Source organism: Gymnoscopelus braueri, assembly GCF_963280865.1.
Source record: "Gymnoscopelus braueri genome assembly, chromosome: 19".
NCBI classification, from domain to species: domain Eukaryota; kingdom Metazoa; phylum Chordata; class Actinopteri; order Myctophiformes; family Myctophidae; genus Gymnoscopelus; species Gymnoscopelus braueri.
In genome coordinates this window covers 29,127,032-29,154,832 of record NC_137621.1, presented here as the reverse complement: position 1 = coordinate 29,154,832, position 27,801 = coordinate 29,127,032, and the positions used below count along the sequence as shown (strand labels likewise).

The 27,801-nt window shown below is 41.9% G+C and overlaps 1 protein-coding gene across 1 annotated transcript in view; it reads right to left on the bottom strand.

Moving 5' to 3' along the window:
• Positions 1–23,780: 23,780 nt before the first annotated feature.
• The window catches only part of fndc3ba (fibronectin type III domain containing 3Ba), a 164,587-nt gene continuing 160,566 nt past the window's right edge, over positions 23,781–27,801 (bottom strand). Inside the window, exon 27 of the mRNA XM_080414878.1 lies at positions 23,781–24,913. Within this exon, the coding sequence (XP_080271004.1) occupies positions 24,602–24,913 (312 nt within the window). The 3' untranslated portion in view covers positions 23,781–24,601. The remainder of the gene's footprint in view (positions 24,914–27,801) is intronic.

The following is a 27,801-nucleotide window of genomic DNA, read 5'->3' as shown; positions in this document are numbered from 1 at the left end:
TGTTTACATTTAGTGTAATTCCGGGTTTCACCGGATGCGCCTCACTTCCCGTCACTACCGTCCACTGGGAACTTCCGACAGAATCGGCCACAGACGGCATTAAAACAATTATTTATTGAAAGATATGGATTATTACATTAAACTACTACCCCGTAGAAGTAGTTAACATTTGGGGCTTTGAGGTAAGCACCTTTATTTTCAATTTGTACACGTTTGGAGTACTTTGCGGGGCATAGTGCATAAAGTCCAGGTCTCCATGGGGCGTGAACCCTACAACTCTCGTAGATTGACAACGTCAGAATCATAAATACGTCTACGAGGGTTGTATACTACAGCTACTCCGCCCCCACAAGACCGACATAAACACACAGAAACACTGCTGTTTTTGTAATGTAATTTAAAACCCTTAATGATTCTAAAACGAATATATTTTCTTTTGGAATATAAACCTTCTTCAACATTCGAACTGTGTTAATATGAAGGGAAAAAAACGAAAAGCAAAAAAAAAAAAAAAAAAAGTAATTTGCTCTTTTCTACTCTTTGTCAATGGGCGAGTTGATGCCAAAAACACCAGCCCTGCTCACAATATGTTGGGAATTGATTGCATGAAACAACCACCTGTGCGTCCAGTCTCAATGTTGGTAAACAAATAATTGGTGCATAAATAAAATTAATTCGATTAATCCTTACCTCCCGCTTTTCCTGCTTTGAACCGGAAACAGACCAGACACCTCGCAGATGACCTGCGAAGTAATGCACCTTCATCCGCATACCGCCATCTACTGGACACTGGACAGTTGTATCTAATGTGATTTTTGAGTAGAAACTAAATCAGCTTGGGACATTTGTGTATCGCGCATAGTTAATTAGAGTAGACAATTTGCATATTAGACACATTAGCTGAAATAATGATATAATAAATACATGTATGGATAATATGGCAGTAGGTTGACAGGGTAGGCTAATATCTTAAGGGCACAACATATTCATATTTTATCAAATATAATGTATATTTATGTGAAATTTGTTTTATTTATATTTTATTTGCCCATTTAAAAAACAACAGCATAATAATGAGTTTTTTAAAACAAAGTAATAAAAAACAAATAATACATCATTTGGCAACATAATATACAAAAATACAAATACAACAATAGACTATTTAGACTAATTATTTGTTTACCAACATTGAGACTGGATGCACAGGTGATTGTTTCATGCAATTTTGGCGCAACAATATAGTTGCTGACAATTTAAAAGTTTGATTTTGCATACATGTTGTGGATGTGAAGATTTGCTATGTTCTTTTGCTGTGAGGAAAGGGTTATTTTTGTATTGAGTTCATTATTCAAGCAGCAGTGTAACTGAAGTACCAGTGTATCACCAGTAGATGGCGAAGTATCACCTGGGATTGGGAACAGAATGTCTGCGTGAAGTCTCATGTGAACTGAACTCTCTCGTGAATTCAAATGCCAGTGAGAGTTTGTTCTATGAAGAACATACCGATGGCCAAAACGCAAAACCTCCTATCTGAAAAATTTACATTGTTGGGAAAATGAAAAAGAAAACTACAAAATGTTGTATTTTTTAGCACAATGCTATTTTTTATGATACCCATCACATAATACACCGTTTCTGGATTTCTGGACTATATTACAATATTATATATTAATTACACTGATCTCATATTGCAAATGCAGATAGGAGGTTTTCCCCCCACTTTTCCTGGATTATTCTGCAGATAGGAGCTTTTGCATTTCAATGTTAAGTGATTGCATAACTAAATAATGACAAATAATACTGTCTGTAGGCTAAACACATACATTTACAGCTGCAAACAGTTGCATCAGTGGTGTGGTCTAGGTTTTTTTCCGGAGGTATACAATAGTCATTGCCTGCACGAGATGCGCGTGGTCGTGGGTATAAGCGAGCGCGTTTTCAATGGATGAAATGGTTAGTAGACTGTAGCCTATACGCTTTTTTTCCAAAAAAATCTGCACTGTATACGGCGTATACAGCGCAACGCGGTAGAACACACCACTGAGTTGCATTGAATGCTTTTTTATTGTATTCAAAAACAAAACAAAGTTTGCAGGGCAATGCTCACAAAAAAATGTGCTAACAGTCCACAGCAAGAATCTAAAATAAAAGTGCTAACAAATAAAATTTACAAAAATGACAAAGGCAAACAATTAGATGGACTACAAAACAACAGTCCCAGGCACCCCTCGACATAATTTTCAGGTGGTGGAGTTGGGGGGTCCCAACTCCAACACCTGAAATACCCCCCCCCCCCCCCCCACCACACCCCCCAAACCCCACCCACCCAAACCCTCATGCCCTCCAACTCCCCTAACTCATACAACTGGATCACCAACCTTGTGTCCAGTGTGGATAGCGGAATAGTATGTAAGATCATTGAATGTCTTAAAGAGCCTATAAGCAAGGAGGAAAGACGGATGCCATGACCCTAGAATCACCAAAGCTAGGGAGGAGATGAAAGCAGCACACAGGGACTTTTTTGCTGACCAAAAAGGAGAGGGTCTGAGGGAGGAATATAAGCAGAGGAAGGAGGAGATATACCATGTGTATGCAACTGGAACAACAGGAGCTGACCCAAAAGATCAGGGACATTAAAGAGGTGCATGTTAACCAGAAGCATGGCAAGAGCTGGAAGCTCATCAATGACATTTCTGGCAGAAGCTCTTCTCAGACTTCTGGGGAGAAAGCGCAGAGGAACGAGTTGAAACATGGTACCAGCACTTCAAAACACTCCTAGGAAATCCTCCTTCAACCGAAGAAGAGGATGATCCGATGCTCCTGTCTTCCATGACCTTCCCATACCAGACGGATCATTCACCATGGATGAGTACCAGAGGGCCAAGGCTACAATCAAGTGAGGCAAGAGGAGGAGGATAGAGTGACACCAGAGGTTCTGATGTATGTGCCCATAGACGAGGTGGTGTTGGATTTTATCAAGCACACACGTTTAGCGAGCTGCCGAAGCTGTGGAGCAAAATGATGATTGATCCAGTACCAAAGTCAGGCAACCTCACCAAGACGGACACCTCCAAGGCATTAGCCTGAGCTCACAAGTCGCCAAGACGGCTAACAGGATGATCCTCAACCGTCTTAGACCCATCTTAGACCCTGTACTGAGAAACTCGCAGAACGGCTTCCGCCCGGAGCGAACAGCAGGCGGGCAGATACTGGCGCTGAGGAGGATACTGGAAGGAGTAAGGGAGTGGAATCTTTCAGTGGTGATCACCTTCATGACTTCCAAAAGGCTTTTGGCACCATCCACCGGGGGAAACTGATGAACATTCTCCAGGCCTACGGAGTTCCTGAGAAGATGGTTCAGATGATGGAGACAAGCTACTCGAGGCAGTCCAGGACTTCAAATAACCTGCTGGGCCTGGATTGCTTCAATGGAACAGGACCTGAAGGTCGGGGGGCACTTGACTGGAATGCCTTGCATGGGATGAGGAGAGTGTGGAAATCAGACATGGGAGAAGACCTCAAGAGGTGGCTGTTCGTATAGCTACAGTGGAGTCAGTACTGCTGTATGGGGCTGAGACAGAGACATGGACCATCACAGCACAACAGGAAAGGGCCTTGGATGGAGTCTACACAAGAATGCTACAAATGGCACTAGGAGTCACATGGACGGACCACATCAGAAATGTGGTCCTCTACGGGAACCTACCATGGGTCACAGACAAAGTCAGAGAAAGAAGGATGAGGCAGGGCACTGCGTCAGGCACCCATAACTAGTGGCAAGCAAACTGACACCATGGGAGCCAACCCAGGGCAAAGCCAGGAAAGACAAGAAGTGCATCATCTACGTAGAGGCACTTCGGCGTAACAGCTTAGCTAACAACACAGTAGAGCTCAAGACCCTGATGCTAAATAGGAGAGTGTGGAGGGCAGCAATTCAGGAGTCCAGAGTTGGTGTTGGCTAGACCACACTCGCATCGCAAAGACCTTATCCTATATGATCCGGCCTAACTGGCCCATGCCCCCCTCAACATAATCCCCCACCCCCAACATAATCCCCCCCAACTCCACCACCTGCAATACTCCCCCACTCCCACAAACCCCATACCCCCCAACTACCAGCCCACACCTCTCAACCCCCATAACTCAAAACCCCATCCCACCCCATACCCTCATACCCCCAAATCCCACCCAACCCATTACCCCCACTCCCAGAACCCCCGGTCCCCATGCCCCCAACCAGCACACCACAACCCCCAAACTCCACCCACCCAAGCCCTCATGCACCCCCCAACCCATAACCCCCCAACCGCCACCTCCCACACCCCATAACTCCAAACCCCATCCCACCCCCATACCCTCATACCCCCCAACCGACACAACACAATATTCTTACAGGGTTGTTGGCTGCCACGGTGTTCACGTGTGATTTTGATCTGCATTTAATAACAAATCATGAAATGGACGTTCACATCTAAGCAGCAATGACAACCTCTAACCACAAGTTCAAAATGTTCAATGCCAAAACCTAAAAAAGAAAATCGATACCAAAAAATGACCTCCTATCTACATAGATGCACATAGGAGTTTTCTTTTTACCTAGAAACAGTTAGGCTTACAAACAAACATTATTTTGTTAAATAATGCTTTTTTTATGCTCATTTTGAGATCAAGACATTCTACAGTACTGTAACAAGTATTACCATTCACATTTTTGATCAACTCACACTCTTGGTGTGATAAAAGTTTCACCACCTGACACTAATCATTAGCAATCAACAAGGCAATGCAATTAAAGGGATTGTAGGCGATTCAGAGATAAACAAAGAAAAAAACTCCAGCAGTTCGTTTCCCCGACCACCAGGGGGTGACGCAGGGAGGACTTCCATAGAGTTAAGGAGACTTCTAAACGGGCCATGCCGAATATAGGGTGATTTATTCGGATACAATTCGTGGAACTGCCCGCCCCTGCCGGTTCTCTGAATTTTTATTTTTAAATAGGCTCTTTCATGACAAATTGACCACATATATGAAGTTAAACAACTACATTCTATCCAAACGCTATCTGAAAAGTAAATTATGTGCCTCAAAAACGAAGTTTGAGAGCGTTTTCAAACCGAAAGTAAAAAGTTCACACGGACACGGACGCGCACGGATGCGCACATGCGTGTGTGACAAAGGTGAAACGGGGGTTCTTAAAACTTTTGTAAATGTTTTTATTGGTGCTTAATGTATAATTATTTGCTCATTTAACCACCATCTTATTATTTTTGTACAACCGTTTTGCACTGTATTGGGTTACAATTGTTTTCCCCCGGTCCCTTGGTTCACTCATTGAGAGACATTCAGTGGCAGAGAGGTGGTCACGAGGTCCCGCACGAGGCCACGGTCATGGCCAATGTCCCCAGACATTATGTCACCACGGACAAATGAAGGAAGAGAGAGGTGTGGTTTTGACAGGTATAAAAGAGGAGGCGGGACAGTTGAAAGCAGAAGCAGAGCCCAGAGAGAAGGAGGGTCAGACGGAGAGAGGAAGCAGAGGAGGAGGTTGTATGAGAGCCCCGGAATAAAGTGAGGGAACTTGAGCGAGTTACACCAGCCACCAAGCAGTTGGAAGCCGAGGTGTACCTATCTATGAGCCAAGAGGGAGGAACGATCGAACCGAAGGGGAGGAAGAGAGAGCGAGACCAGACCATAAACAGAGGACCATACGAACCGAGACCAGACCATAAAAAGAGCGCTGAGACGGAGAGTGGTGATAAACGTTGCATACGCAACCTACTCAGCGCCAGGTGTAAAAGCCTGGCCTGTCAGTAAGTACCGATCCATGCAACGTTCATCCTTGTATAAACCACCAACTGTGAAAACGCGCATGTACTTTACCAATGCACAGTGAACTGGTCATAGTTTCTATCATTGCAGAAGGAGAGAAGAAGAAAAGAAGACAAAGACGACTGGCATAAACCCTCTTCCTACTTACCCCCATATATGGACGTATATGTTTTATTAGTATAGTGTTATTTTGATTGTTTTTAAGGCACTGTATTAGGGACCAATAAATATACTTACCTTTTTGATACATTTTGCATCCGTGTCCAGTTTCTCAAGGGAATTTTCTAAAGTGTGTGTTCTCAAAACCAAAGTATTGAAACTTACCAGTAACTCGAACCTGTGAAAGCCTGTAGAAGTAAAGGTGTATTTAAAGGGGACTCTCCTCTATAAAAAAAGTGGCGTAGTCGACAAACTAAACAATATTCAGACTGAAACTCACAATAATTACGCACCCAGCACTTTACTGTGCATTGATATTTTATTGTTGTGAGTTTGATATTGAATTATTTATTAAAGGACAAATAGAGTGTGCAATACCTCAAGATAATTGCAAGTCAAATGTGATACAATTACGGCCTTGTTCACACGTGCGTTAATTTACGGCCCGACACATACATAAACAGTAGGGAAATACGGATTTCAGAAAGAGCACTGTGTTTCAATGCAGGAAAACACCCCAGCATCATTATATAGTGGCTGATAGAGGGGAAAAAATGCAAAATATATATATATAGATATTTTTCAAATTTAGGCTTAATGTTGCCAACAATCCCTTTAACTTGACAGTTACTAACAAACACTTAAATAGTAAGGGTGGAAGACACTTTTTTATTTTGAAAATAATTGATTACTACAAACTGAAAGACATTTAGACGGTTTCCATAACTCAACTAGTTCTGGTGCAGATAAGAGGTTTTGCGCGGGTGCACCCCCCGATTCCTAAACCCCCCCACTCCTACACCCCCCCATTCCGAAAAATCCCCCCCCCCCCCCACTCCTACACCCCGATTTTTTTTTGGGAGTGGGGGGGTGTAGGAGTGGGGGGGTTTTGTAGGAGTGGGGGTGTATATGGGGCCCCATATTTATTTTTATTAAAATTTTTTTATTAAAAAATAATTTGTGGACTGAAGTTGGTTTGCTTCCACAATCCATAATGATGCATTTTCGAACTAAATTAATTAGGCTTGGGGGTCCTGCGGTTGGGGGCCCGTTTCAATTGATCGATCTGTCTGTCTGTCTCCAGCAATATATGTACCGCTTGCCTACAGCTGCCCCCCCCCCCCCATAAATAATCCACTATCCAGTAATGACAGCCCCAAATGTAAGCTCCCAACGTGGTGATCAGCAACACCTTGTTCAACAAATAGCAGATCTACAAGCTCACAACAACGGTTAATGTGAGCTTGTAGATCTGCTATTTTCAAATAGCGTATGTATAAAATTGGTCTGAAGTGGTTAGTGTATGGTTCATAATATAATAATTTATATCTGCGAAGTGTAGGATTATTATACTTTATTATATTATAATTAAAGTAAGCGCGTCTGTCTGTCTGTCTGTCTGTCTGTCTGTCTGTCTGTCTGCCTGCCTGCCTGCCTGCCTGTCTGACGGGAAGATACATAATTCTCATCTCTGCTGATGTATTAATTGGATTCAGCATATGTGGGCACTAGGGACATCTTGGCACCAGGGAGAGTGGGCACTATGTGCATTGCCTGTGAGATTGTATTCTTTATTAACATTGATTATTAACACAATTTTCCCCGGTGCCCAGTCTTCATGGTGCCCAGATTTCCCTACCACCCACTCTTATCCACCCTAAGTGCCCACTCTTCCAAGTGTCCACATGTCCCTAATGCCCACTCGTCCAAGGTGCCAAGTTAGCCCAGCCCTAGTGCCCAGAATGTTTTGGTGTCCACCTATTCTGGCTGTTACCGTTACTACATAAATACACACTGCAGTTATTTCCACACAGCCTACAATTTAAATCTATCTATCTACAGTTTAGCTGTTCATTATTGCGCGATCTTCAAACGGAGGTATCCAGAGGTTCATTCATTTCATTGGTCAAATGCAACAGCTCTATCTATCTCTCTATCTCTCTATCTCTCTCTCTCTCTCTCTCTCTCTCTCTCTCTCTCTCTCTCTCTCTCTCTCTCTCTCTCATATCAAATAAATAATTGTATTGTGTGAGCTTGTTGATCTGCTATTCAAAGGATTTTATACATTTTAAAACTTGTGAAATGGGACCTTCTGCATAAAGAGTACTTTTGCTTTTGGTATTTTAAGTATATTTTGATACCAATACTTGGGCTTTGTAGGATACTTTTACTCAAATTTGAATTCTGGACTGAGTAGCCTAGGCCTATTTCTACATTGCAGTATTGGTACTTTTACTTAAGTAAAACATTTGAGTAATTTTTCCACCACTGATGCGTATACAATTCATGTGAGATGTGACAAGTGGGTTAATTAACGAGAAAACATCTGAGAAACCTGCACATGTGAGCGTCTCTGAGTAGGCCTACAACCCGTCAATCAACGTGCGCGCAACAGTGAGCTGTGACAGAACATCAACATTAATGTAATAATAATAATAATAATAATAATAATAGCGTAATAGTAGTAGTAATAATAATAATAATAATAATAATAGCATAATAATAATAATAACGATAGCGTAATAGTAGTTGTTGTAATAATAATACCTATTTTATACATACTATCTACAAGCTCACAATAACCGAGCTTGTAGACAGATCGATCTACAAGATACATAGATAGATAGATACATAGACAGACAGACAGACAGACAGACAGACAGACAGACAGACAGACAGACAGACCGACCCAGGCCGTGGAAGCGCACTCAATCACACTAACCGATGCGCTTACTTTAATTGTAATATAACAAGTAAGACGTGCGAACGCGGGAAGCGAACGCAGCTCGAAAATATTGTGTATTTACGGACTTGTAATCCGTGTTATTTCACCGTGATGGGGAGAGAACATTGTGTGTGTGTGTGTGTGTGTGTGTGTGTGTGTGTGTGTGTGTGTGTGTGTGTGTGTGTGTGTGTGTGTGTGTGTGTGTGTGTGTGTGTGTGTGTGTGTGGCGCACTCTGGCGGCTGTACAGAGGCAGTGCAGCTACTATATTTCAGCACTGAGTTTCCAGTCACATGGGGGCGCGAGCCAATGAGAGCGCGGCTGTACACAGAGAGATGGACACACAAGCCGAGCAAATATTAGTAGAAAAGGGTGTAGGCCGTGCAAGTGTGTGTGGGTGTAAGAGTGGATGTCTCTGTGAATTTTTAAATTTGATTCATCAAATGTGTTTTTAGCTTATATTCAAAATGGAACTTTGGGAGATGTAAATGATTTGCCTGTCTTGTATTGAAATGGTGAACATCACTGTTGAACTGGAAGAAAGCTTTACATGGCAAAGAAAATGAAACATGGCTGAAGCATTACTTTGAAAATAAAATTGCAGGTTTGGTATTTATGTAAATTAAAAATTGATAAAATATCAAAAAAAATTAAAAGAGGGGCAGAATGAGCAGACCAATCACTACATGTACCAATCCTGCAGAATCTTTTTTGCAACATATGAAGTTTGTGAAGGATAAGGAGCTCCCCAAATGATATTGCAATATGTAAGATACAGATAAATTAAACTATAATAAAGGGTTAGGAGACACTTATGATGAGCAAAACTACGGAATTTGCCAATAGATATTTCTTTTACAAACATGGCTAATGTGATTTTTCCAGCTTAGTCTTTCATGGATGGTGTTAGATTTACAATGTTTTATTTTTTTATGTAATTATAATCAAATCATATTTTTTTTCATATTGAGAGCGAATTTCTTTAATTTGGACCATTTTAAAATATTTTCTAAATCGTGATTAGCTTTTGCCATAAGAACAGAAAAATCAGGATGTGAAATAAATACATTTGTATCTTCTGCAAAAAGTACAGGAAACAAGGAGGACAAAGCTGAAGCCAAGTCATTAATATAAATAAGGAATAAGAGTGGGCCTAGTATAGATCCCTGTGGGACCCCACATGTTAAAGTGGCACTATCTGATGACTTTCCATTAATGATAACAAATTGTTGTCGGTTATGAATATAATTGTAAAACCATGTATGAGTGATTCCAGCAAATCCATAATGTAACAACTTTTGAAGTAAAATGTCATAATTAACATTATTATTGAATGCAGTATGAATTTTATCAACCAATTGAAGTAAAGCCATTTCTGTAGAACGTTTTTTTCCTAAATCCATATTGGTGTTCATACTGAATGTTACACGCAGATGTTCCATCATTCTGTTATAGACCGACTTCTCCAGAATCTTGGAGAAACATGGGAGAACAGAAATAGGGCGGTAGTTGCTAAATACACTATGGTCTCCAGATTTGTAAACAGGAACTACTTTAGCAATTTTAAGGTCATTGGGTATTATTCCAGTTTCTAATGATTTGGTGAAGATGTGAGTCAAAGACTTAACAATTGCATGACTAGTTTTGATGATTAGGTTAGACCTGACCTCATCATGACCAGCAGCTGAATCTTCCAGACACATAATTATGTCTATTGTGAAGGTCAGCAAATGTTGATGACTTGTGCAACTACGCCACCTGTTGGACACAGGCTTGATTGATTGATTGATTGAATACTTTATTTAGAAAAGACATGGAAACAGTACATGGAAGTACAATTCACAATACAAGGTCCTCTAAACTGGATCGCTCATAAAAGCACAATGGCTTATTTAAAATGAGATCCCCACGCACTCAAATCATGATGACATTTAAGAAAACAATATACACTACTATGTGTAGCAGGATGGTTCCCACGTTACCCCCGGCCCATGGGGGCTGATTGGCATCAGTATTAAAGCAGCGCACCTCCTACCAGAGTTAGCTGTCTGTCTCGCCACACTGGTGGTATATTCCATTCCAGGCTGGCCTGTTGGCCTTGTGTTGTCGTCACACATCAGCGCAGGTATGTCTCTCCATCTTGCTGTTTCCTGCAATCGCCTGTATACTATGTGCATGGTCTTGAACTTGACTGTGACCGCTTGTTGTCCCTCTTTTAGCCCCGGTTGTTTACAAACATCCCTCGGGAGTGTTTGCTCCGGGCGTGTGTTGCCATTTCACCACGCACAAGAGGGTACGTTGGTGGTCCTCTTTCTCCACAGTATAGCACATTGATTTGGTGTATACTTAGCATTATAATGACTGTAAACCTTGGCCTTTATTATTCCAGTCACTTCCTACTACCCTGTCTCCGCCACCGCGGGCAGTGTAAACCGTGCACTCCGCCTTGCAAGCGCTGTAGGTTGCAAATTCTGGGTTTTGGCAAATTCCCTTGGCCAAAGAGTCTGCACTGCTCACAACATTTATTAAACCATTTGGCAGATTCTGCTTTAATCGGCTGTGCTTTGGAATCTCATCCGCACCCGAGCACTTCCAAAAGAGATTGTCCCAGATCCTGGAAGGCTTAGAGGGGGTCGTATGCCAGATGGACGACATACTTGTGTATGCACAAACACAGGCTCTCCACGACACCGGCCTACACGCAGTCCTCAAAAGGCTGGAAATAGCAGGTGTCACACTGAAACCTGAAAAGTGTGTATTCTCCACAAACAGTGTGAAATTCCTTGGTCAGATAATTGATGCTACAGGAGTCAAAGCAGATCCTGGCAAAGTGAAAGCAGTTACTGACATGAGAGAACCAACTGATGTGAGTGGGGTCAGATGATTCCTAGGGATGGTGAATCACCTTGGAAAATACCTCCCGCACTCAGCTGACAAAACACAGCCACTCCGTGATCTGTTGAGAGCAAAGAATATGTGGACTTGGGGACATATGCAACAGAAAACTTTTGATGACATCAAATACAAACTCAGCTCACCTCCAGGCCTAGCACTCTACAACTCCAAAGCAGACACAGTGGTTTCAGCTGATGCCTCATCATTTGGATTGGGAGCAGTACTACTGCAGAGGCAGAATGACCAACTCAAACCAGTTGCATATGCATCCAGAGCGCTCACCAACACGTACGCACAAATTGAGAAAGAGGCCGTGGCCATTACGTGGGCATGTGAGCGATTCTCAGATTTCCTGGTGGGAATCATATTCCACGTAGAGACTGACCACAAACCTCTGGTGCCACTGCTAGGGACAAAGAACCTGGATGAGTTGCCTGTTCGTATACAGAGACTCAGAATGAGACTGATGAGATTTTCATATTCCATCTCCCATGTTGCAGGTAAAAACATAGCTACTGCTGATGTCCTGTCTAGAGCATGTGGGGAGTGTAAGCAACACACAGCAGGAGACAGAGCTGGACCTGTACGTAAACATGGTGATGTCTAGCCTGCCAGCAACAGATAGGAGGTTAGGGGAGATTAAAAGACACCAGGAGAGTGATGACATGCTCAGAGAAGTGAGAAGGTACTGCACTGAGGGGTGGCCAGACAGATTCTCATTAGACAGAGCATTCCTACCTAACCAACAGTTTGCAGGTGAGCTTACTGTGCATGATGGACTGTTACTGAAGGGTAGTAGACTAGTTATACCAAAGTCACAGCAAACAGACATACTACAGAAACTGCATGTAGGACACCAGGGCATAACAAAGTGCTGAGCACAAGCCAAACAGTCTGTCTGGTGGCCCGGACTGAGCATGCAGCTACAGAAGATGGTGGAGAATTGTGACACTTGTGCAAAGGAGAGGGTCAACTTCAAAGAGACTCTACTGCCAACTGAGTTTCCAGACAGGCCATGGACTACAGTGGGAACTGATTTGTTTGAGTGGAAGAGCAACCATTACTTGTTAGTGGTAGATTACTTTTCTAGCTACATAGAGATTGCTAAACTCACCTCAACAACATCAGTAGCAGTTATTGAACACCTCAAATCCATTTTTTCCAAGTTCGGTTGTCCCTTCATTCTGAAATTTGATGATGTTCCCTGATAAAGTTATTTTATTTAACTTTATAATTAGATGGAAAAGATGGTTTGGTACTAAGAACCCCCAATACCCGTCCAGTCAACACCCAAAGAAATGAGAGTCAAACACCGGTATGTCCAAAAATGATCAGTCTGTATTGCTCGAGAGTGCACACGGAGACAGTACAAGTTACAGACAAGAATAACAATCACACTAATGTTGTAACAACAAAAAATGGTATTTATACACAGTTGGACTTCAATGACATCAGACATAGGTGCATCCTTATGATTGGCTTTAAGACCCTCAGACGTAGAATGGAAGTCGTAGGATGGACAGGCGTCTGGCTGTCTTAATAATAAGTTGTTGTTCATCTTAGGGTGTCCTTGTGTACAATTCTCGGTTCCATAAACAAGTTGTTCCTTCGATATCATAGGGACATGTGCTCGGTTTTATCTGTGACAGGATGACAGCTGACAAAGGGAATTAGTGACGATGTCAGGTCATGCAGAGATATCGGTCATTGTACAGAGATACAGGTCATTAGGACATTAAACACAAAGCGTTGATCAAGACATGTTTTTTTACTGATTGGGAACATATGGAGCCGGCACCAGATAGAAAATATGGAGCCAGCTACATGGCCTTGGTAGAGAAAGTATAGTAGAGTTACAAAAGGCATGTTAAAAGACTGAAGTACAGGCCTAAAAAGACATCAGTACGGTATATTAATTTGACATTTTAAGCAGGTTTATGACACTAGACAAATTAGGATCAATCAAGATTAACTCTATGAGTCCCCAATACTCTTCTGATAACTTTAAACAGTTTGCAGCTAAATGGGGATTCACTCATATCACTTCTAGTCCCAAATTTCCCCAAAGTAATGGAGGGCCAGAGCGTGCTGTGAGGACAATAAAGGACCTCCTGGACAAAGCAGAAGAAGACCCATACATGGCCCTGATGGCTTACCGAGCTACACCATTGGCCAATGGGTACAGTCCCGCAGAAGTACTCATGGGCAGGAGGAATAGAACTACTGTCATCCCATCCTCCCTTGATCCAAAATGGGCAGACATCCCAAAACTGAAGGAACAGGAAGAAAACAGCAGACAACAACATCGGAAAGACTTCAATAGAAGACACAGAGCACATGATCTGCCAGGTCTACAACAAGTTGATCATGTGTGGGTCGCAGACACCAAAGAGAAAGGGACAGGGTTGGCGAGGACGGACATCAGATCCTCGGAGCGTCCGTTCTCCTGGACAAGTCTGGGCTTAACCATTGCAGGCTTATTAAATGACGCTATAGAATAGAATCATTCATTTTATCCCACAGGAGCGAGCACTTCTCAGCACCAACCGTGGCCGAATTAGAGATTTGATAGGTAATTTTTGGCCAATTCTGACAGCACTACTAAGCACGGACATGTGCAAAAGAATGCATGTATTCCAAACAGAGAGAAGCGTTCGGAATAAAGTGTTTATATGGTAAATTATACGATTATATTATATGGTATATACCGATTCATGAGCATTTCTATTCTGAATGAATTCATTCATTCATCCATTCCGAATATAAGTGTATTCATTCCGAATAAAACTGTCCATGTTACCGCAGCCTGTGATTAGCAACCATCAGGGGATCGATCATACTGGAGATAAATATTCTGTGACTACTTCAAAAGGTAAGAAAATCGATGGGAGTTGTGCGTTATTGGTCACGTTTTCAAACTGTCTTTGGGTGTCTGTGGGAAGTATGTGTCTCTGATATCTTGGTACAGTGGGGAGGCACGTACTGTAGTTAGCAAGTGTAGCTCAGTTTCCACCACATTTTATGCAGCGGTCACGGGTGCACAGTCTGTCTTCTCTTGGGGGCCTGGTTTGCCTGTGGCGGCCTTTCTCAATCGTGAGACTGTGCTCGTCACAGTGCTCAGGTATTCTGCCCAGTGGCGTACCCACCATAGAGGCAGGGCAGCCCGCCTGCCTAACTAAAATCTAGCCTCCCCTAGAAAATAAAGTAAAAGACAGGCAGTGAAAAAAATCCAAAGAGAATAGTGGTCGTCGGACCTCCTTGTCCTTTAACGCGGGCAGGCAGCCAATCACTACCGTATCCATTCAGCAGAGCGACGTCGCCTATAGTGATGCAAATGTATGCCTTTATCTTCATGGGGTGCCAGGAGTGCCAGGTGTGGGGGTCTGGGCCATCACCTGTACTCACCTGGCATAAAAGGGGCTCTGAGTCTGAGAGCAGCTTGAGCCATTAAACTACAACATGAAGAGACCACCGCTGAATAATTGATTGATTGTTTATACTTGCATATTGTTTTTATTAATGTTTTTCAGTTTTGTAGTCAGTGTAGTGTTGTTATTAACTTGTTTCCCCCAAGATTTCCCCCCGACATTTTCCCCCGAGTACACCCCCCCCCCCCCCAAATATAATTTCAATTTGCTTTGGTTTTGGCTTGATTATTTCCAATGTGTCAGATTTTGTTTTATTTTCTTACAATTTGGTTTAGTCTAGTGGGTTTTCTCTCTGGTGGCTGAATGGTTTAGGGTCAAAATACATTTACGATTTTGTGCGATATCATGAAACATCCAGACCTCTCAGGTCATATGGGAAAGGTCTGCATTCTGTCCTCAAAACTAAACATGGAGAAGCTGTGTTCAGTTTTTATGTAGGCTACCACATATCTGGAGCAAGAAAACTGCAGGTTTGCTGCAACTCAGTAAATCACAGCTAAAAACCGCTGCTGCATTTTGAGATTTCTTTACTCATTCTTCTGCAATGTACTCCCTTATTTCATTTTTACTCCTTTTCTTTTTATTGTATTTAAATGTCCTTTTATATTGTATTTTTAGCTTAATTTAAAATTAAGTTTCTTTTTCTTAATGTTTTACGTAAGCATGCATTATTTGGTGTTTTCCATTGGAGACGGAGAATTTATTTGTGTGTATTTGTGTGTGTGTGTGTGAGAGAGAGAGAGAGAGAGAGAGAGAGAGAGAGAGAGAGAGAGAGAGAGAGAGAGAGAGAGAGAGAGAGAGAGAGAGAGAGAGAGAGAGAGAGAGAGAGAGAGAGAGAGTCCGTGCAGGTCACATAAGCTATGACATTAGTCTAGACACTGTCTACTCTAGACTCTAGAAGAAGAGAGTGAGAAGCAACAGTGGGAAATGTTTGTGTGCGTGTGCGTGTGCGTGTGTGTATGTGTGTGTGTCTACCTGTTTGAGTGATTCAATGTGGACATGATGATAAGAGAACTTTTACTGATAGAGATGAATTGTCCAGAAGGAGCGAGTGCATTTTCCGGCAGCGGAAGCTGTCCCTCGAATTGGTATTCCATCCACACAGACAAGGAGTGGGCGGATGATTAAATGGAGACTTTTTTTTTGTGTGGAAAAATAGTCCACAGGGGCAAAGCGAGAAACTAATTTCTTTCTTTTCTTTATGTACATTTAAAATGGACAAAGAAAAAAGAGAGATGTTCAGTGAATGACTCATACATCAAGAGAGGCCACTTTAGAACTGGGCTATTCCAGGGTAGGAAGAAATGGGGGGGGGGGGGGCATGGGAACTTGAGAGGCAATAGCGAACCAATCACCAAAAAGTCCCACAAAGTGGAAGAAAGGATCACTTTTCGCCATATAGGACTGGTTACCTCAGTCAAAAACATAACATATGGGAGAAGTATGTAAGGATGAGGGAAGTGGCTATGTACAGCAAAGTATTCAAGATTAAAACACTTTGTCAGATATTCATGTGTATTCGTAGTGAAATGTAATAAAAGAAACTCCAGCTTATAGAACTGCTATTTTCGAAATATCTTGAAGAAATGTGAAAAACATTGAATAATTTTCCACACAAATCTTCTCTTCTGGGGACCCTTGCGCAAAATCTTTTCAAATGTGGGTCCGCAGCCAAATACATATCAATTTGGGGGTCCTCGACATGAAAATGTTTGAGAACCACTGTCATAGACTGACTGATCGGCTGGTTTTGGTTGCATGCTCCGACTACTTTACTAAAAGTCATTTGGACAGATGGGGCCGCTGTCACTTAAACTCCGGGGTTGATTTCTGTTTCCACTCCGGCTGTGCGTAATTTACACAAGGAATTAACAATCGGCACCCTTTATCATAGCCTTTCCCCCACTGCCGCATGCCTTTTCATACACACACAAACCCCAAAACAGTCATCATCACATGCCCCAGACACACAGAAAGATGAAAAGTAGGCCATGTGCCTCCTGTTGATTTGCGCTCTACTGCGTGCACTTTTCTAGTGTTACCATTTATTTTATGTGTCTTTAATGGCAGTGGTGGAAAGTAACTAAGTACATTTACTTAAGTACTGTACTTAAGTACAATTTTGAGGTATTTGTACTTGAGTATTTCCAATTTCCAATACTTTTTCTTCTACTCCACTACATTTCGGATCCAAATATTGTACTTTTACTCCACTACATTTATTTGAAAACTTTAGTTACTAGTTACTTTTCAGATATACATGATTACATTATAAAACATACATTAACCACTTTAGCCCTATTTTATATATAGGCTATTTGAAAATAGCCGATCTGATGCGTTGTGAGCTTGTAGATCTGCTATTTTCAAACATTTCAGTACTTTTACTTTTGGTACTTTAAGTACATTTTACTCAAGTACTTTTACTCAAGTACATTTTTAATTCCGGACTATTACTCGTAACAGAGTACTTCTACATTGCGGTATTGATACATTTACTTAAGTAAAACATTTGGGTACTTTTTCCACCACTGTTTAATGGTTACATCTTGAGTAGGGATGAGGACTGGGAGCACCCTGGTGCAGACAGAGCGACGTTCTCCCTGGGTGCACATGGGGAAAGAAACTTCCACAAAATGGTGATTTACTCTCCATAGCCATCTGTCTCCAAGCTATCAAGGCCAGCGGGCATGTAATTTACGACTGTGTCGAGAACACGCCTCACTGATGTAGGCTATTGTCCTTGGAATATGTACATGAGTGCTCACTCACACTCTCACTTTCAGGGGCACCAGTCCATGATTTTCTGATCCATCATTCTGCTGGTTTAATTGGATAACTAATACTAATTGATCTTGTACATATTGATCATTGGTCACCTAAACTCCACTACATAGCTTATTGATAATCGTTAGGGCATATTAGTGGTGCCTCCATTTCAAGTATACGGCAATTGAATGGGTTAAGAGCACATAGTGCGATTGAATAATATCTGTGTGCAATATACTGCAGGTTATGTTGTTATTTTATGTTTTTATATGGGGACGGACACACTCACCTCCATTTCAGGTATACCAATAATTAGCCTTTTGGGTTGAACCTCGTCATACAGGCCAATTGTTCCCAACCTTTGTTCCTTGGAGTCCCCCTTCTTACATCAGACAAAAGCTGAGGCCACACCCACACATGGATAGTGATAATAGCCAATCAATCCAGGAACGCATCGGTGTCATTTTAGATTTCTTTGGCTATCAAAAAATAGCAGATCTACAAGCTCGAGCTTGTAGATCTGCTATTTTTGAAAAATCGTGAACATTTGTGCAAATCTTTGAATATAATTTTCTTAAAGCAAACACTTTATTTTGTTCCAGGGACCTCCAGAAGCAAAGATTTAAGGTACAAATGTTCGCTTTGAAAATATATATATTTAAAGATTTGCACAAATGTTCAAGATTTAAAAAAAAATAGCCAAAGTTTAAAATAAATGGTTATACATGTAGCTCAAATCTAAAATGACACAGGTGCGTTCCCGGTCTTAATGGCTGGACCCATTAAGATCTGAGGCAGATTCTACAAATGCCTTCTAAATCAGCAGTTCTGACACTTTCAAGATTTTATTTTATTTTTTCAAAAATAGCAGATGCACAAGCTCACAACACGGCACAAAGTGACGTGCTGTGAGCTTGTATATCTGCTATTTTTGAATAGCCAACGCAAAAAAAAATAATCTAAAAATAACACGGATGCTTTCCTGGTTTTAATGGGTTAAACCAGGTCTATAAATAAAGCTTGATTTGATTTGATCCACTAAATAAAATAAACGGTTTCAGTCAAAGTCAGAAAAAATTAAAACATTTATTGGGCATAAATATATTATATATACGCTACCGATACAGTTACGTCTTACATACATAGGGTAGTATTTGCAAAAATCTATACATTAAAATTGATATGGCAGTTTTTTATATAATGCATATGAAATTGTCTAACATTTACAATACAAGAAGAAATGCATGATTTTCTTTTTTTTTCTTTTTTCTTTTTTCAATTCGTAGACCATGACAACATTGGAATGTTTGTTTTAAATCGTGAGGTAAAAATATGTTTCTTTTTTGTTTATTTCACTTAAAAAATAGTTAAATACCTGTGAGTCTCTGTATGTTTGTTAAATCGCCAATCTCTCGCCTAAATCTGTACTTTCTGTAAAACATACAAAATAAAAAATAAAAATAGAACCAATCAGAAGGCACAGATGCGGGGGTTGCTGGGATTTTTTTTCTTTCATTCTTAACAGCCCCGACCAATGAACAGGAGCATTGGGTAGGGGGGAGGGCAGGGTCTATGGACTCACCAGCATTAGATTAAAATAATAATAATAATAATAAAAAATAATAATCATAAAAAAACACAGAGGGAGTACCCAGCCCACGTGCATAGCCACTGGGGCTAACGTTGGGCTAACACTTGGGGCTGACGTTCATTGGACTTTTCAATTATAAAATATCACTGGCCTGACCTTGGCCAAAAGCAAGGCCGATCGGTACCCTCGCAACCGGGCTGACACCACACGATTTGAAGGGTTAACATCAGGGACTGAAGAACAGGACATATCACTCAACAACAGGCTGGGTAGACATGCCATGAGCAAACATCTCTCTCCGCAACACACCGTCCTGTTTTTCTTGAGCTGTTCTTTAATGCACTTTGCAGGGAACAGTGTGTCATTTTAGGAGCGCACAAACCAGGCCCCTAATAATGCCAATGTCACAGTGCTGCCAATGGCAGAGTAATGCCAATGAGTGGAACAGACGGCCTCGGCAGTAGAGTCGGGGAAACGGAGGGAGATTATTAACCTCAAGACTAATGCTTGGCTTCAGAAAAAAAGTGCTTCAACTGTTGTTAGTCATAATGTATTCTCTTATTACCATCTCATACTATAGCTCTATAGATATCTCTGTATATCATCTCTTAGCAAAATACTGGACACAAAATACTCACTACTACTGCTATACCAGCACTAGCCTGGAACAAGGAATCGTCATTATCTTGCCTTATTATCGTGATTTGATTGTTTTTGCCGGTTTTCTTTGACCTTTCAGTGTGAAATCAGGTTGTGTTAAACTCTCCTCGTAAAGGGGCTACACATTCTTTTTTAAATGGCACATTTTGCTTTACAAAAAAACAAAACAACAGAAAAACAAATAAAAACAAAAACATTAAAATAATAAAAGATAATATGAAAAGAAGCATAATCACAGATCAAGTTAATGTTTTTCCTTTTTGAGAGAATAATAATAACAAAATAATAATAATTGTAATGCGTTACAGAAGAACATCACAGAACCCTTTAGAGTAGACGACAAAAAAAAAAAAAAAAAAGAGTTAACATTGAGCGGACAAAAGAAGCCTGCACTTTGGCAATAAAACAGTAAAAATATATCAGAAGCTTCATCATTATAACACTAATCAGCCAAAAAAGAAAAGTAAAAAAAAAAAGAATTGCCAAAGGCAGCTACGTATATCCCATGACTGATGCCCGTTGACCTGACCGGCTTGGCTTGCTACATGTCTCTAAGCATTACGAGAGCTGCTGCTCACACAGCTGTGCATGACTTGCACGTCCGGGACAGGAGATGAAATAAAATAAGATAAAGGCATTTGGTTACATGTTTTTGAGTTGAAAAAACAGCACTGATAAATGCAATGCACTGACTGACTGACAGGTGAGCTACAGGTTCCCAACAGCTGTAAGAAAAATACTTAAAGGTTACTGAGATAAGGAATGCTGGCCTTAATCACACAATCTAACATACATCCATTTAAAAGAAAAAGAAAAGATAAAAAGAAAATAAAACAGAAAATAATAACATGCTACAAGGAAAAAAATTAGTATATAACTACACTTGTCTCTTAATCTTTAAACAATAAATAAATGAAGATTGCACTGTAATTGGCATGTAAAGTACTGTATGCAAATATATAGTATAAATAAAACCTAGAAAAGAACTCTACCTTAACTTTCCCATTAACTTTGGCAAAAGTATTTTGAGCTAGTAAACCACTTTGCTTACTGACACATATATAGCAAGGCACAGCTGAGAAAGAAGACAATACAGCATCGAAATGAAAAAGAGAAAGAGTAAAGAGCGATGAAGAGAGAGCGAAAGTGGGTGGGTGGGTGGTTTTCTTTTGGTGTGTGTGTGTGTGGGGGGGGGGGGGGGTTCACTGTGGTGACTGTGATGGTGATGACAGCAATGGGGATGATGGGATTGGATCTCCCTGTAAGGCATTGTCCCTGAGGTGCATTACAGGCTGCCAATCAGAGCAGGGGAGGGAGGCAGGCAGTGTTGCCAGATTCTGTGAGAGAAACAAGCAACCAGGTCTAGGAAAACCAGCCCAAAAGAAGCGACTATGGGCCACATGAGCACTTTAACATATACATCAGCTATTTGAAAACAGCAGATCTACAAGCTCACGATGCGACGCGTTGTGAGCTTGTAGATCGGCTGTTTTCAAATAAAATCTTGCGGGGAAATTATAATAATAAGTAGATCTGGCAACCCTGGAGGCAGGGCTAAAAGACGGAGCCCCGCCTCTTTGTGCTCCTCTACCCTCCCCTCTCCTCCTCTCCATGTGAACATGTTAGGCAGTAAGCAAGCAAGGTCAGGGTGACTTCTTTGGATAATCAGGGGTTGCATTGGGCGGTACCTTGGCTGTTTTTAGGGAGGGCTGGCATGAAGGGGTTCAGGGTGCGGGCGGCTAGTGCACGTCTGTGTGTGTGTGTTTGTGTCACAATGCCCTGTTCTGTTCTGCTGTGTTCTGTGGCTGCTCTATCGTAAACTAGTTTGGTCGGTGAACATTAGTTCAAGTCCCCAGACGACACGTCTGTCCGGGGTGAGACCACAGACTCGCTACCACACTGATTACATGTCAATAAAGCACCTTTAGAGAGAGAGAGAGAGAGAGAGAGAGAGAGAGAGAGCGAGCTGTGAGAGGCGAGATCAAAAGGAAATTACAGATAATTATAGGCAGGAGAAGAGGAGAACGTCTTTAGATGTGGGTATTGATTCACAGACTAGCTGGCAGGAGAAACTACAGCTTCAGCACTGTTCTGGCTGGCTTACTGGCCAGACAGCGGGGGAGTTAAGCTCAAGCTAGATGCTAAAGGCTAATGCTTTCCTAGCTAACGCCTGAAGCTGGGGCCGGTTGCACCACCCTCACACTAAGTTCAAACTTAGCCTAGTTATAGTGTAAATGGCTTCTCAGTCGAGACTTATCTGCATTACTAAAATTACAGCTGTTGCACCACTCAAATTAGTTAGTATCTTTAAGTAATGACTAAATAGTTGAAAGTAGTTGCGAGGTCGCAACTCGCAAGCCCTTTGCCAGTACTAACGTCTACTTACATGGCAGTCCGCTCTGACTTCAACAACAAATTGTATTTAATTTAAATATAATGAATGACCCCATCCTTGCCAACACGCTTTACAAGATAGATTAGACCTATTGGATATTTATGATGACGTTGACATTTACATCATTATAATGATGATGCATTATAATTCAACATAACAGTTAATGGAACAGCTTTGGAAGATGATGGTTCTGAGTTATCGTTGTTGGAAGAGTGAGTTATCGCCTGTACCTCTCCGTTTACTCCTCTGTGTCCACAGGTGAAACCAGTGTTCATTGAATTGGGGACTGCCGATGTAAATTAGCATCTTTGCTAAATCCGGTGTATTTACAATACATTGATATGTATTGTTCATTAATCTCCGTCTAAATAAACAAATGAAGTAAGTAAAGTAATCGTTCATTTAAATAGTAACACTATTAGCCACTCCATAAATAGTCATGGTGCAACAGAATTTAGAAACTCACTAGTAGCCTCTAGTATGAACTTTATGCCCCAACTTAGGACCGCAGTTATGTTCAGCTGGTGCAACTCAGCCCTGGCTATCAAGCTGTTAGCATCTCTGGGCCTGTGATGGGCGTGTGAGCCAGTGAGCTATGGGCGCACTGCGAATAAAAGCTACAGCTAAAAAGCTACAGCTAAACAGGCTGGTACAATGGTACAAACATGGAAGAACCCCAGAACAACAATAGGTGCTAAGAGCCAATCATACGCTATGGCTCGGCCTCTTCCACGGAAGATGCAGCCCACTCCAAAACCCCAGCCTGGCTTCCTGTTTACCCTCTCGTAGCTGTGTTTCCCCCCTAACAGCTGATCTAAAGTCAGTTTTAGCCAACAGTCTCCTTACATGGTTAACAGCAGAAAAACATGTAAGGGTTTGTATCTCTGATCTGTGAACAGTGTTTTAGGGCTTCTTCTATCATGAGCCACCAGCTGCTGAGCTGACCTCAGAGCTGTGGTTTGTGAGCACCTGGAGTTGACTTCTCCTGCCCTTTCACACTGTCCTTTAAACCCTACTTGATCATCACTTATATTACATCGCCTTTATAGCATCATAGATATTTGTTATACTATATTTATATATATCTATATATTGTGTATATATATTAGATTACTGGTTTTCCATTCTTTTCTTAGATATATAATAAAATCACAGGATAGCAGCATCTTACACCACGCATGGATTGCATCGCTTTGGTAGATGAATGAATGAATGAACAAACAAACAAACAAACGAATGATCGTTAAAGGCTGAAGAGATCTGTAAATTGTTTAAAACTTCTTAAGAGATGCGTTTCTCATTGTCATTGCATGTTGTATGCATGTGTATGCGTGTGTGTGTGTGTGTGTGTGTGTGTGTGTGTGTGTGTGTGTGTGTGTGTGTGTGTGTGTGTGTGTGTGTGTGTGTGTGTGTGTGTGTGTCTCTGTGTGTATGCATGTATGGTGTGTCTGTGTCTGTGTGCAAGAGCAGGTGCAGATTGCATGAACTGACCTACTGCTGGTAGAGAAGCAACAAACCAAATAACATATGGCTAAAGCTTTGAAGGCCTACATTGGAATACGGCTGAATGAATACACAGACTGCAGCAAATTAAAAGAAAAAAGCTATTTAAACATTTTTTAAAAAAATACAAAAATAAAAAGAGGCGATGACTGTCAAGAAAAATACACTTCCGCTAATCAAATATGTTGGGTTTTCTTGTGTGTTTTTTAAAAGACGCAAGCAAGAAAAAAAAAACATGCAGTCTGAGGAGCAACTGCTTTGCTAACAGCTATTTTAAGGCTTGATTATGAGCTTTTCGTTTCCAAACCGAGGTATGGCTAAGACAAGGCTTCCCTCAACATGAATCCTTAACACAAAAAAGAGACAGACAACCATACAAAGGTAACAGACGAAGAGAGAAATGGGACGAAACGGAGAGAGAGAGAGAGAGAGAGAGATAGGAAAAAAACAGATGTAGAGACGAGGAAAAGCCTGAATCGATACTTGGGACTACAATGCGTATGTAGCGTTAGAAGTACATCTCAAGTGTTGTCGTCTTGTTGCGATTTCATTCCGTTGTTTCGTAGACTTTTTCTTTTCACGTTTAATAAAATTCTCTCTCTGCGTTTTTTTGTTTTCTCTTTCTATCCTATAGTTAAAAAAAAATCCCTCACTTCATAAAGAAGTACTGCAGCAGGCAGGCGATGAGAATGGAGAAGCCTGCGAACACGCACACGATGAGCGCGGCGAAGCGCTCGTCGCTCGAGATCAGGCCCGCCCCCTTGCCCGCGCCCACGGTGCACAGCTCCCCCGGCGACGCGGTCTCCTGGCGACGCAGCGTGAACAAGGAGGAGGGGCTTAGGGGTCCGCACAGCTCCTGGCAGGTGTCCTGGCAACGGCGGCAGGCGCCCACACGGAAGCGGTAGTCAGTGTTTCCCTGGAGGCCAGAGATCTGGAACACGCCCTCTTCTCCCTTGAAAACCTGAGGGGGTGGCAGAGAGAGAGAGAGAGAGAGAGAGAGAGAGAGAGAGGAGAGTGTTTTATTGGATTGGCTATAAAAGAAACAACCATAAAACATCTTGTGAAGAAATAAAATGGGATGTTTTTTTCTACAGCAGGGTGAGTTCCATCAGAATGCACCAGCCCAAGGTTCGATTTGCTAGAGGGATCTCTTTCTCGCTTCAATGTGATCACGCTATCCCAGTACTTTGACTTCTAGCGTTTTCTATTACTAGGAAGCTCGCCGTAAAATTTCTAACACCAAAACCTCCGCCACACAAGATCAGTGCCCGTTTTCACATGAGATGAATTAAAACATTTCCACTATACTTCCTGGACTTTGGCTATGTGAAAACAGGGTATTAAGTGAAACTTAGGCAGATATGATTTTGGAATGTAACAAGCATTCTGATAGGCTGAGGGCATAGGCAAATAGAAAAAGTGCTCCTCGGAGCACAGGTCTCCACCAGGTCAGGTACGTTATTGTGACCTCCTGGTGGCGCTATAATAGGCCAATGTGAAAAGGGTGCCATTTATTCTTAGGCCTTTCACGGCAATCGGACACTGCATTCATGATTTGAGGCATTTTGTTCTAAAAATGTGTTGCTAAATTAGACCTGCTGGTGGCGCTATTGCCTTGCAGGGCCATTGCGTCCATAGAGGCGACCTAGGCGGCCGCCTAGAGCGGCAGTTTGGAGAGGCGGAAAAAGAAAGTCGGGAAAATAAATAAATAATAATAAATCGGTAAAATCAGAATTAAATAACATAACCCTGACCTAACCCTAAAACCGAAATAAAGCAGCCAAAAACGTATCATAATCCGCCCAAAACCCCCAAAATGTCACGCGCGCGCGGGGGCACTATCAGATGAATCTCGCCTAGAGCACTGATCAGCCTAGAACCGGCCCTGTTGCCTTGATGTATATAACATTATCAATCGTCAACGAGCATCAGCTGGACACAGACACACACACCTCCCCTCTGCAGTGCTCTATGGAGTCAGTCTCATTTCTCTCCAAAAGCAAGAATATGATGGAATATGGTTAAGGGATTACTGTGATTATGGTAAGCTCACACTTGATATCACACATACCATAACTGTAACTTTCAATAGCCCCAAAAACGAATCTTATCTTACTATCTTATCTTACTTCTTACTACTATATAATTGACAAAAGCTCCGAAGTTCGAAAGCGATTCGCAAGCACAGGATCACTCCACATGCCTCCAAGACCCGTCACAGACTGTTGTTCAGAGCTATGGCTATGTTTTAGGCATCTTACCCCACCTCGATCAGTGATCGGACTCTCGGTTTGATTGATTCTCTGATTCGCCTATCAGACCCTCAGCCTGATCTGGCAGGTTGCCATAGCAACTAGATACAGGAAGTCTGACCTCTTTATCACATGACCGAGGTTGGGAGGTTGGGAGGTTGGGACTAGAGGTTAGGGCCGCAAAGCAAAGCGGGGAGGGAGGAGAGGAGAGGAGAGGAGCCGAGAGGAGAGGCCAGAGGGGCCGAACTTCGCATGACGTGTGTGCAGAGTGACTAGGCCAGTGCAGAGTGACTGGACCAACCTCGGATCTGGCCTAGATGTGAGGGCCGCGAATTAATCATTAAATTAATTGAAAATCAAGTTAATCAAGTAAATTCTTAACGGCCTAAGCCCCTCAGATACCCTATAGAAAGAAATCTATGTTGCTGCACAAATCGAAGAACCATTTCTTTCAGTTTCAGTTCTTCCATTTTTTTCAGTTTTGACAGTTCCCACCTGATGTTGTGTGAGAGTTCTGACTGCTCCAGATTGTACTGAATAACTGTTAGCTTGCATAATGTCTTCAGACTCGGCCTCAAATCTAACATGAACAGTTTATAAGTGCGAACAGCCGCTGAGCCCGTTGTGGATGGTTTGAAGAAGCATAGTTTAATTCCTCCAAAGATGATCATACGATCTCCCACCATGCAACATAACATTCTATACATTGAAAACGGGCCTTTTCCTTTGGGCTCCACCTTCTTCCAGGAGAAGGTCTCTGGATTGAATTTCCACAGATCCTTCAAGTCCTTGTTATTTTGTCGGTCACCAAATATGTACAGCTCTCCATTGTAGGCAAAGGCTGAATGATCCTTGCGTATTTCTGGAAGCCGCTGAAAGAGTGCAGGAATGCTCAGCCAGCAGTTGGTCTCTGTATCAAACACACTAATGTCGTTGTTAAGGCCCCCAAATACAAATATCTTTGTCCCGATGATGGTGGCAGAGTAACTCGAGGAAGCAGTTGGTGGAGTGCCTCTGGTGTTAATTGAAGACCAGACCATTGTGTTGATGTCCAACTTGTAGATGACAGTGCATCCAGCCCTCATTGCATATATGACCTTCCCCAAGACACAGGCTCGGTAGTAGTTCCCCTTCTCTGGAACATTCCCACAAACCTTGGGCTTGAACCATCTGTGGGTGTCGACGTCAAATGCATAAAGAAATCCAAACCCGAACATGTAGATGGAATGTTCGATCAGCATAGCTGACACCTGGCTCCAGAGTATGTAGGGAACCTCAAGGCGACGTTCTCCTCTTCCAGCTGTCACAGGGGGTAACATCTTCCAGCACAGAGACACTGTGTTAAAGACATGCACTTCAGTCCGATTCGTCATGTGTCCTTCAAAGCAGTAGACCTCGTGTCCAACTACCACAGCACCATGGAAGTTATTATTTTCTCTTCCATTCAGATGTAGGACCCAGTGAAACATTTTACTCACCAACTCGAATCAGTGCTGATAACCAATTTACAAGAGGATGTTGTAAGAAAGGAGGTTGATTTCTTGGTAAATCACATTTGTACCTAGGACAAGTCATTTTAAAGGACAGTTACATGGTT